Source organism: Gymnoscopelus microlampas (genome assembly GCF_963454915.1).
Source record: "Gymnoscopelus microlampas genome assembly, chromosome: 16".
Classification (NCBI taxonomy): domain Eukaryota; kingdom Metazoa; phylum Chordata; class Actinopteri; order Myctophiformes; family Myctophidae; genus Gymnoscopelus; species Gymnoscopelus microlampas.
In genome coordinates this window covers 17,619,972-17,632,386 of record NC_139953.1, presented here as the reverse complement: position 1 = coordinate 17,632,386, position 12,415 = coordinate 17,619,972, and the positions used below count along the sequence as shown (strand labels likewise).

Below are 12,415 nucleotides of genomic sequence, written 5' to 3'. Positions count from 1 at the left end.
ACCCTGTTAAAAAAAAAATCCCCCTTGAAACACGCTGGGATCAACTCACTATCTCAACCCTACAGGCCAGGAGATGATGATGTATTTATTTGTCTATAAAGGAAATGACAGCATGTTACTAATATCCAAATTGTTTATAATATTTTATATTAGCCGCCCCACTATTTATTTTTAGCCCCACTAGCGGCAGGGCTCTAAGGATGGTCCAGTTGGTCCGTCCGTCCATCCATCCGTCCATTCGACCGCTACTGATTTTGGTGGGCTGACAAAAGCGCCAATTTTTTTCTACATGCTCTCCATCACCATAAGTTTAATTTTGGACGGGGAGCCACGTCATCAAGATGGCAGAAGGCGGCCATCTTGGATTTCAAAGATGGCCACCATGTAATATCTATGAGTGCCAATATCTCGGCTTCCAAGCCACTTAGAAGTGCAATCTTGGTGTCAAAATATTTATTTTTGGGGTCAAGGAAGTTGATAAAGCTATTGAGAATATCAGCAAGTGACTATTTCTGCCAATATTTGAACATTTGGTTCATTCTGGCAATTAGTCAGGTCGCTTAGGTCAAGATGTGGACACAGCGAACAAAAGCACCACATTCTTTCCACATGCTCCCCATAAACCATAACTTTAAATATTTGGTAGGAGCCACATCATCAAGATGGCGGAATGCGGCCATCTTGGATTTCAAAGATGGCCACCATGTAATAGCTAGTGCCAATATCTCGGCTTCCAAGCCATTTAGAACAGGGGTCTTCAACGTTTTCAGGCCAAGGACCCCTTTGCTGAGAGAGAGATGAAGCAGGGACCCCCTCTATATTGTATAAAATTGTGTTTCAGATAAACTTTTGCTGCTATTTTTTCCCTCTACACCTATAACTCTTTGCCAAAAATAGCCGATCTACAAGCTCACAACGCCTCGCAGCTTGTAGATCTGCTATTTTTGGCTAAAGTTCTCCTCAGAAAAGGGATGCTAGGGTTCAAGTGGTTAATGTAAAAAAAAAAAAATCACACCCAGTGTGAAGTGGGCGGTGTGGTCACAGTGGTCATCACAGTGATGGAAGTGATTCACTTAAAAAAAAACATAAAAGAGTTTTTTTTTTAAGTCCATACTGCTGTTCATAGGGTTTCACATGTGTCATGTGTTTCGCTAGCCAATCACAGTCCTGAATTTGCAAAGTCAGCCAATCACATTACAGCTAGTGGTGATGACACTAGCTGTAATGTGATTGGCTGAGTTTGCAAAAGTATAGATTTGCATTGACTGTGGAAGGGTTAGCGTTGTAGACTGCGTTGTAGACTATTGGCCAATCACGGTGCAGGATTGGTCAGTGTCCAAACCTCACTTCCTATCCAAAAATCCTATCACACAAAGATTTGGCGGACCCCCTGTAGTAACTCTGAGGACCCCCTAGGGGGGGCTGGTGTGTCCTCAGACTACCTAACTCACTGAAACTCTTGTCACACTGTTTACAGTGGAAAGGTTTTTTCTCCGGTGTGGACCCGCTGGTGTGTCTTCAGGTGACTTATCTGATTGAAACTCTTGTCACATAGTTTACAGTGGAAAGGTTTTTCTCCAGTGTGAATATGCTGGTGTGTCGTCAGATTACCTAATTCACTGAAACTCTTGTCACATAGTTTACAGTGGAAAGGTTTTTCTCCAGTTTGGATACGCTGGTGTTTCTTAAGACTATCTAAGACACTGAAACTCTTGTTACATAGTTTACAGTGGAAAGGTTTCTCTCCAGTGTGAATACGCTGGTGTCTCCTCAGACTACCTAACTCACTGAAACTCTTGTCACACTGTTTACAGTGGAAAGGCTTTTCTCCCGTGTGGACACGCTGGTGTGTCTTAAGATTATAAGACACTAAAACTCTTGTCACACTGTTTACAGTGGAAAGGTTTTTCTCCGGTGTGGACACACTGGTGTGTCTTCAGGTGACTTATCTGATTGAAACTCAGGTTACACTGTTTACAGTGGAAAGGTTTCTCTCCAGTGTGGACATGCTGGTGTCTGTTCAGACCACCTGACTCACTGAAACTTTTGTGACACATTTTACAGATGTGAGTTTTCTTTCCTTTGTAAATCGTCAGATTTTTCTTTACATCTCCTGGTTGAGTTAAAACCTCGGCAAACTGTTGATGACTTTGAGATTTTGGTGGGTCTGTGTCTCCTTGTTTCCGGCTGGTTACAGAGCTGACTATTTGCTGACGGGCCTCTGAGCAGATATGTCCATGCCTCAGCGGTTGACGGTTGAGGTCGTCGTGGCTCGGATGAGACGTGAAGGTACACTCAGTTCATGGTCAGCGCTGCTGCTGTACATGGACCGTGATGGGAACAGAGTTGTAGGTTCTGATGAGGCTGGAAAATGTGCCCTCTCTATCTCCCTGTATTCTTTGTCTACCAAAGTTCTGTATACCTTTCTCTCACAACACGTGTGGACACACTATCCTCTGGTCTAGAAGTGGAAGTCTAAAGTAACTTCACACCTCATATATCTGAGCAGAGCTTTGTTCTGACCTCACTCACAACATAATCGGTTGCCATGCATGCCTAGCAACACCGATGTGTGCAGGATGCCGCCCCCTCCATAATTGGGCAAGAGTGATCATCACCATGACGGCAGAGATCCACATCGAAGCCACGCCATGTGTTTCTCATTTTGTGTGTTTATCATTTACTAATTAGTCAAGTAAATGACAGTTGAAGTTAAGTTTGCGGTACAACACGATGTGGTTTAAAACGTCTCACGAAGCTCAGCAACGGGTGATTATGACGCACCGCTCGTATCAGATATATTGCCAGAATGAACCAAATGTCCAAATCATGGCAGAAATAGTCACTTGTTGATATTCCCATGGTGGCCATCTTTGAAATCCAAGATGGCCGCCTTCTGCCATCTTGATGACGTGGCTCCCCGTCCAAAATGAAACTTATGGTGATGGAGAGCATATAGAAAACATTTTCCTAAAATCTTGTCCTAAGCAACCTGACTAATTGTCATGAAACTTACTGAGCACATATATGCTCACTGGAGGAGTGACCTGTGTGACCTTTCTTCCAGCAGGTCAAAATGTCTAGTTTTCATATAATATGCATATTGCAGGGCGAACCCTACAGATTTTCCTCTAGGGCCACCCTTGGGCAAGAATTTTGGGTTGGTTATAAGGAGCAGCACGCCTCTAGGGGCTGCTGGTGGGGCTTTTAGTCTCTTAGTCTTGTTAATTGTTGTGATCTCTTGTTATTTAATAAACTGCAGCGTATAGGCCAGTAATGAACAGTGGCTGTCTTCCTATCAAGTCATGTTAGATTCTAGATTTAGACTGTTAGATTGGATCAGCGTACAGTACGTGTCTTGTCTAGAGGAAGGTAGAGATCCCAATCAGGCTGCAAAAATAACCCCCCCCCCCCACACACACACACACACACACACACACACACACACACACACACACACTCCCAACATTCCATCGTGTGCACCGACCAGTCTCACTTTGGGAGTCTTTAAGTTTAAAGAGACTACATTTTTTCCACTGAGGCGGGATTGTGGATAGTTCATTTCAAACCTGGTATCATGTCAGGAAGAGCTTTAACTCCTGACAGATGTTTCAAAACATGCTTTGGCTTGCTGTTTCACTTGGGAAAAAAGCTTTATCTGGGAAGGGAGTCGACAGGGCCACAGCAATTTGAGTGTTAATTTAACACAGAGAGTGTACACTCTCTGTGTTAAATAAACACTCTGGATTTTGCTTTGTACCAAGGCATGCTTTACATGACTTGCCTGGCCTGAACATATTAAATGCTATAAATAACACCCGTAACATAATAGAAATTAAGTGGCTTTGTTAAAAAACAGTTGACTTTTTTTGTCTTACATTTCTGCCACTTTTTCACAATTTGAAACATGAACATAATTCCTGAGACTCCAACAGTTTTCATGCACAGAATATATTGTACGTGCAGAGGGTGTATGTGCAAAATTGTCTAAGATTGGGTGATACTGTATATCAGCTTTTGTCGATTTCATCTGTTTTTGGACTGTGCTGGGAAGAGTGTAGGAATGGAACCAAATGGACACTCTTCAGACTCAAATTAACACTGGAGGCTTTTACTGTGTACAGGCGGATCAATCCAAATTACATTATAAAAATGACACATACAGAGATGGCACGATCAGAACAGCACTGTTTTGCTTTCTGTCACATGAGAGCCTCAAGAATCAATTCGTCGTGACCAATACACAAGGCCAAGAGTGATTTATTTTGTGAGGAAATGCACTTTGTGATTCGTGTAATTACATTTATTCACAGGAGACACAGTAACAGAGTGGCACACAGAAGCCCATCATCAGACTCATCATCTCTCTTTTCATTTCCTCCATTATTTCTTTCCAACTCTGAGAGTTGGAAAGAGTCCATTTGGTTGCATTTCGGCTCTCTCAGAGTTGAGAATGGATAAATTAACACTGAGACTTTTACTGTGGATCCTCTGAGAAGAGAGTCGGCCAGTTCGAACAAATCCCCACTTCAGATAAGAGTCAGCGCTGTCCTTGTTTCCCCCTACAGCCACAGCGATGCACAATGAGACCCAATTTCCTCTGTAATTGAGTGTTTACAACTCAGGTCCCGTTAAGACTGACATGCATGCAGCACAACTCTGCTTTCCGTCCAACAGTAAATAATAATGACATCATTAAAACGAAAACCACATGCTTTAATATCCCGGTAAAGGACCGATTCTTCTGAGAAATGCCTGACTGTGATTCATTTAAAAGCTGTTTTGAAGAGACCGACGCTCCGCAACCCCCTCCCTCTCCCTCTCTGTCTCTCTCTGTCTCTCTCTGTCTCTCTGTCTCTCTCTGTCTCTTTGTCTCCCTGTCTCTCTCTGTCTCTCTCTGTCTCTCTGTCTCTCTCTGTCTCTCTGTCTCCCTGTCTCTCTCTGTCTCTCTCTCTACTGTATTTGTGAGGAGATATCTCTAATCTTCACTGGATATGTGGGCGAATGGCCCAGGAGGCAGTTGCAGTAGAACAGAAACAGATTTGTTTTGTTTTGTTTTGTTTTGTTTTGTTTTTTTGATCATGTGAATGTTAACATTGAAGGCTTTATTTATTATCACACTGAATCATACCAGAACTAGAAAGAATGCACTCAGTATAGTGCATACCTCTGCCAGTGGTATGCAACTGTCAAGATATGCCATTTCCACTATGATGAATATGAGTGATGAATATGAACTCGATTGTGACCGTGTACTATGATATTTTTGATCCAAACGTTCATCACCTCTTTGATAGTGCTAATTCCCTTCAAGTTTCATGATGATCTGCCCATAAATGTTTTATGTTGACCATGACCTTGATTGTGACCTTGACTTTTGACCTTTTCAACCGAACATTCATCATCTGTTTGAGGCAGGCTACTGATCTTTCCCTCCAAATTATATGAAGACACAGCCATCTCTGTTCTCGCCTTCTCGGGCTATTTAGCTAAGAGACAAACAAACTTAATGGCGTGGAAACATAACCCTTATCCAACTCCGTGGGAGGACGTAACAACAACTCAACAGATGAACAACGTAAAGTAGAAATTATGATCACAGAAGAAGAGAGAGAAGAGAGAGTCTCTCTGTTGCAGTAGATCTACTATTTTAGCTACTATTTATATTTAAAAAAGAGTCTCCAGGTTGAAAGTGGTTAATTCACATAGAATTTATGTTAACTATCTGGAGATGTATGTACAGTATGTATTTCTGCAGGAGACTGACAATAATAATGGCTCTCCCAGGTTGCTATCTTAGTAGCATCCTAGTTAATAGCCCATCTCTTGGGAGAAATTAAATCTCATTTGAGAGAGATTTATTTTTTAAATCTTTTGATCTAATTAATTAATGTGTTTGGTGTGTTTGTTTCCGTCCCCTAAGACCCTAATATCTAAACTAGGCCAACCCTCCACTCACACATGCATACATATAACACACACGTGCGTGTGTGGCCTTAGTGTGGCCTTAGCCTCTCTCCCCATCAGGCTGTAGTGCTGTGTGTGGTGACTTGAACAATCAGCATCCCCACCAGAACCATCTCATTCTAAGTTGTGGAAAAAGTACTCATATTTTTTACTTAAGTAAAAGTATCAATACTGCAATGTAGAGATACTCTGTTACAAGTAGAAGTCCGGAATTCAAAATGTACTTGAATAAAAGTACAAAAGTATTGATATCAAAATGCACTTAAAGTGCCAAAAGTACTCAATATGCAGAATGTCCCATTGCACACGTTTTCAAATGTTTAAAAATCTTTTGAAAAAGCAGATCTACAAGCTCACAATGCGTCGCATCGCAACGTATTGTGAGCTTGTAGATCGGCTATTTTCAAATGGCCGAAATGTATATAGGGCTGAAGTGGTTACTCTATGTTTTGTAATAATCTAGAAATCTAGAAAGTAACTAGTAACTAAAGTTTTCAAATAATTGTAGTGGAGTAAAAGTACAATATTTGCCTCTGAGATGTAGTGGAGTAGAAGTAAAAGTACTGCAAATTGGAAATACTCCAGGAAAGTAAAAACACCTCCAAAGTTTACTTAACTCATTGAGTGCCATTAACGTGTTTCACGTGTTTTACCGCTATGGTGCAACGTGCCATTAACGTGTTTCACTTGTTTTTGAAAAAAATAGAAAAATACAAATATATATATATATATATATATATATATATATATTTATTTTCTGAAACCAAGATATCATTATCTGAAGATTTGCAGCTCCATCCACTCCTTGTTTAACTTATAACTGAAAAAGGCTGTATCTCGCTTCCTAAGCACTTTTTTTTTTACTTTGAAAAAGAACAATCAGCATCCCCACCAGAACCATCTCATTCTCTCTCAACCTCTCTCTGTCTCTCTCTCTCTCTCTCACGCGCACACACACACACAGAACCTCCTGGATAGGTGACACCGCTCCCCTACAGTGAATGACTAAACAGTGAATATCACACCATCGTGGGGGTGCCTGGTGGCTCAGCCAGTTAGTGGACCATAGCGCACCATATAAACTCTTATATATATCTCCATATTTCATCTTTTTATGCTTTGTCCAGAAACAAATGCCATATTTTATACTTTGTCATATGACATTGTCACACAAAAGCGTGAGCTTGTAGATCTGCTACTTTTATTGTCGCTACTTTTCAAAAGTTTTGCATGTGCGTGGGTGAAATGAGAGATCTTGTGAGGTCATGTGAATCCAGCGTGGCTTGGGGACACCTCGCTGTCCCCTGAGGGCTGCTAAATTTATCATCTTGTTCTCCCTCATGGGTTCTGTCGTCTGTGTTGCTTTTGTGTCCACATCTGCTCCTAACACTGTCATTAGTGGCATCTTCTACTGCAACTAAGTTTGCGTGTAACGTTTGTATGCCATGCAGGAATGCCTACTCGTGTGAGAGACAGAAAGAAAGAAAGATTGAAAGAAGTAGAGAAAAAAGAAAGCAATGAAGAAAGGAAGAGTGAATGAGAGAGAGAGCATGCTGGCAGAGGCTTCCAACCCACATAGCTACCAGTTTGGCCTGACATTGGGCAGAGATCCATACTAACCGATAGGGTTCTCCGCACCCAATGCCTTTCCACATCATGTGTCCCATCTAATCAAATCAAGCTAATGACAATGGATTGCCAGTCATTGAACGTCTCTCGCTGCAGGTCTGGGGTGAGGCCATATTCCCCCTCAGTGCACCGACACAGTGTTGTGTCCTCCCGTGGCGTCTATGCAATGACCTCTCTGGTGCTGTGACCCGTCTTTGGGCACGACGAGATTGACGCACACTGGTAAATGAAAGGACACAAACAAACAAAAGTGTACAGTGTACAAACCAGTTAGGACCAGTTAGGACTGGTTCAGAAACCGCAAGGGGGTGGGGGTAAGAGAATTGAGGACGAAAAGACGAGAGAGACAGAGAACGAAAGGATGAAAGAAACCAGAAGATAGAGAGAGAGATAGAGGGGAAAGCATGGGAGAGTGGGAGGAAGAATGATGGAAATGTAGACAAGTACACATGTTTAGACAAACAAAGATGGAGGGGAAGAGATGGAAAGAGACAAAGAAATGAGAGAAAGACAGATACTGTGAGAGAAAGATACTCTGAAAGAAAGACAGATACTGTGAGAGAAACACAGCATCTGAGGGAAAGAGATAATGTGCAGAAAAAGACAGATACAGTACTATAGAGAAAGACATATTGGAGAGAATGACAGATGCAGTGCATGTATCCTTATTAGTCAGAATCGAGAGGAAAGAGACCTACTCATCTCTTCCTTGGACCAGTATAATGCTGTGGTGTTGAATGACCGTCTAATGGACCCAGTGCAGTGCATACCAGTAAATACCGGGTATGCACTGCTACAGGGTGTGCGTGCGTGCGTGCGAGAGAGTGAGAGAGAGAGAGTGAAAAATACACAAAGATTCTGTGTTTCACATGTGGGTGTTTATGTGAAAGAGAGTCTCTGACTATTAGTGGGTTAGAGGTAGAATTTGTGAAAGAGAGTGTGTGTACTTATGTAAATGTATGCGTGTGTGTGGTTTTGTACAGAGGTTTGAGCAGAACTGAGCCATCCAACCCACATATTGACGTGCACACGCACACGCACGCGCGTGCACACAGCCACACACGCGCTCTGAGGATCAGTGTGTTCCCGAGCAGACAGAGAACACTGCATACTCAGCCATTGTTTCCTGGCAATGACGTTTGTCTCCCTTTCTCTCTCCTCTCACTTCCCCTCTCCAACCTCTTCCTCTCTCATCTCCCTCGTTCCCTAAACTAAACTCCATGCTGTACCTCCCTGTCTCTGCTTTTATTTCTTACCATTTGTATCAACCCCCCTCCTCTCCATCTCCCCATACCGTACATCTCACCATATTAAATTGTGTTGTTGTTGATGATGCTGGTTGAGACCCCAGCAAGAGTAGCTGCTTTAACAGTACAGTACGCTAATGGGGATAATGGATCTAATAAATCTCTCTCTCTCTCTCTCTCTCTCTCTCTCTCTCTCTCTCTCTCTCTCTCTGTGTCTGTCCCTCTCCCACCTTCCGGCCGTCTCTCTCTCTCATCTCCTGCAGTTTGACATTAACCAGCTGTCGACCACAGTGAATGTAAGCCAGAGCCTCAGTCCCATCCACAAGCCTCTGGAGTCTCCAGGGAGCAGCGGCGGCTGCAGCAACAGCAGTCGTGGGAGCAGCGTGGTCGGGGGCGGGGCCGGCGGCGGCGTTGCCGTGGAGCAGTCGCCGGTGGACCGCTCCAAGGGCTTCTTTCCCGACGAATCAGAGCCGCTGCTGCGCTGCGACTCCACCTCCAGCAAAGACTCCGCCCTCAGCCGGACTGGCTCCTTCATTACCAAAGGTGAGCCAGGATAGGATATGACAGTGGTTCTCAAACTTTTTTCATGTCAAGGACCCCCAAAATTATATGAATTTGGCCGCGGACCCCCATGCCAAAATATTTTGTTCCAGGGACCCCCCAGAAAGGCAAAGATTTGAGTTACAAATGTTGGCTTTAAAAAATATTATATTCAAAGATTTGCACGATTTTTGAAAAATAGCAGATCTACAAGCTCATAGCTCATAACGCGGCACGAGTGTATTGCTTGTGCTTGTATATCTGCTATTTTTGAATAGCCAAAGTATAAAAGGTGGTTAAAATGATTGTGATGCTATATTAATACATTTAGCTGGGGACCCCCTGGAACCCCCCGGACCCCACTTTGAGAACCAATGGGATAGGACACACGCATACATTCAAGACAAGACAATACTTAAATATACACCACAATTAAAACACCTAGCAACCGACAATAAAGACAAGTAGTAATTGAATTCTATAAAAGGTATGCCTATTACCTAATTCTAAATTTAAAAGGGTCTGTAAAATAAAGCGATGTCCTCTCCACGCTCGTGGAACGCGTTTGTGTATGCTTTCATGTGTGTGCATGTATGTATGTCCATGGAAGCTGTTAGCACACCGAGTCCAGCTCATCCAGGCGCCTGCCTTTGTGCGTCTTCATGTAGTCTCAAAGACAATGAGAAAACATTTGAACAAGGCAGTGACTGTGGCGAGTTGAGTTCCTTCTGGCTTCCGCAGTGAGGTCGCTCAGGGTGACAGTTCAGCGCACTTTGCCACGTTATAGTAGCTTACGTTGATTGGTTAACTACTGCCGTATCAGCCCTTGGTTTGATATCAGTTATCACTCTCTCAGTCCTTTTATCACTCGCCTCACCCAGGGCAAATAAAGTCTTGGTATGTGATAAAGTATAGCATACTGTAATATGTAATAATTTTAGGTATTGATTCTTTGCATCCCCTTTAAAGCTTTCATTGTATAATTAAATTGAGGAAGTGAAATTGCGCAAGTGAGAGCAGGCAATCCATGTGTGTGTGTGTTATAGATGGCAGCATGGCACCTGTCGTCAAGCAGATGGCAAGTGCCGGCAATGACGACTATCTGTGATCAGTAAATTACTGCACTGTAAAAAGTGTATGAGGTACACCTGAAGTAAAAACAAAAATGTATATCTGTCACTCCTTAGTCAAAACCAACAAGGACAAGCATACCCGTCCACACCCCTAAACACTCGCCACATTCACCAGAGGCCTCCTGGGACGACCTGACAGACAGCCTTGAAAGAAGCCATTTGCAGTGACTTTGATTCAGAACATGCCAGAAGCTTATATAATCCTCCATTTTAAAAGCGCCTGCACTCCAAGGCCCCTTCTGAGACAAAGAAGCTGTTTAATGAATATGATTAAACAGTGGCCTGCATCTTTAATCTAACTACGGTCAGATTTCTGATGGCCAGAAATGTTTAATCGGTTCTCATCTCAGAAGCTGGCTTGTGTAGATCTGTTTCTAACAAGACATAATGGATTTGTAGCAACAGAGTCACTTTTTCAAACCCTCTGCAATTCATTCAGACACTTCACGTTTGTGTGAATCATATGCTGTGTAGGTTCAAGACACATTTTCATTCCAGCAAAACACAATACTACACTTAATTATTTACGTCCCTGTCTCTGGATGAAGGTGTGTTAATTAGTGACCTCATCTGGTGTTGGAAATGTAAGCCTTCCCTCAGCCCTCCAATGACACATGATGATTGGACACTTAACTACTGCTTTAAATGATGCTAGGCAACGTTGGCCTTGTATAAGGTGTGTGTGTGCGTGTGCGTGTGCGTGTGCGTGTGTGTGTGTGTGTGTGTGTGTGTGTGTGTGTGTGTGTGTGTGTGTGGGTGTGTGGGTGGGTGGGTGGGTGGGTGGGTGGGTGGGTGTGTGGGTGTGTGTCTAGTGCCCCCTTCTGGAAGTACATTGAGTCACACCTTTAACCCATTAAGACCTGAAGCCGATTCTACATGTCTCCTAAATCCCAACAGTATTCTGAAAAACGTATGTTTCTATATCAGTGGTGCTCAATCTTTTTCATGTCAAGGACCCCCAAAATTGTATGTATTTGGCCGTGGACCCCCATCTGAAAATATTTTGTTCCAGGGACCCCCAGAAGCAAACATTTCAGTTAAAAATGTTCGCTTTGAAAATATATTTATTCAAAGATTTGCACACATTTTCACGATTTTTCAAAAATAGCAGATATACAAGCTCATAGCGTGGCACTCGGTGCCGTGCTATGAGCTTGTACATCTGCTATTTTTGAATAGCAAAAAGTGTAAAATATGGCTTTTTAGCTCAAACAAAGAAATGACACAGATGCGTTCCAGGTCTTAATGGGTTCATAGCAGAACACAGGAGAGCGATGTGAAGGCCAGTGGTGAAGACATCTATTTAAGTATTAAAGCATCATCCTCCCTTTCCTCCCCCACCTGCAGAAAAAAAGGACACGGTGCTGAGGCAGGTGCGTCTGGACCCCTGTGACCTGCAGCCCATCTTCGACGACATGCTGCACATCCTGAACCCAGACGAGCTGCACGCCATCGAGGAGATCCCCGCTGCCGAGGACAAGCTGGACCGCCTGTTTGAGATCGCCGGAGTGAAGAGCCAGGAGGCCAGCCAGACCCTGCTTGACTCTGTCTACTGTCACCTCCCCGACCTGTTATAGTTGGGTGGGGTGGGGTGGCGGAGCAAGGCCGGGAGGAGACACAAAAACATAAGGGAGAGTCAGTCGATTAAAGATGGGCTGCTTGTTGCATAATCCGCAAAACATTCTGGGATCAAAAGACCAAGAGATGTCTCCTTCTCCAATTGATTTGTCTTTCCTTCTGTTTTCCTTTTGGTCAAAAATCGCCCCCCCCCGTTGTCTAAGGAAGACCAAATGAATCTCTGTGGGGTTATTTCCTCCCTAGGCTGACCTACCTGTCACCTCAGTCCTCTTTACCATCCCATATCCGTATCATATTGCCTTCTGGATATCCAATATAAGT

General features: G+C 43.3%; 1 protein-coding gene across 1 annotated transcript in view; it reads left to right on the top strand.

Moving 5' to 3' along the window:
- Positions 1-12,415, top strand: part of tnfrsf21 (tumor necrosis factor receptor superfamily, member 21) — a 54,642-nt gene extending 42,227 nt beyond the window's left edge. Inside the window, exons 5-6 of the mRNA XM_084081673.1 lie at positions 9,107-9,386; positions 11,864-12,415. Coding sequence (XP_083937799.1) covers positions 9,107-9,386; positions 11,864-12,093 — 510 coding nt within the window. The 3' untranslated portion in view covers positions 12,094-12,415. The remainder of the gene's footprint in view (positions 1-9,106; positions 9,387-11,863) is intronic.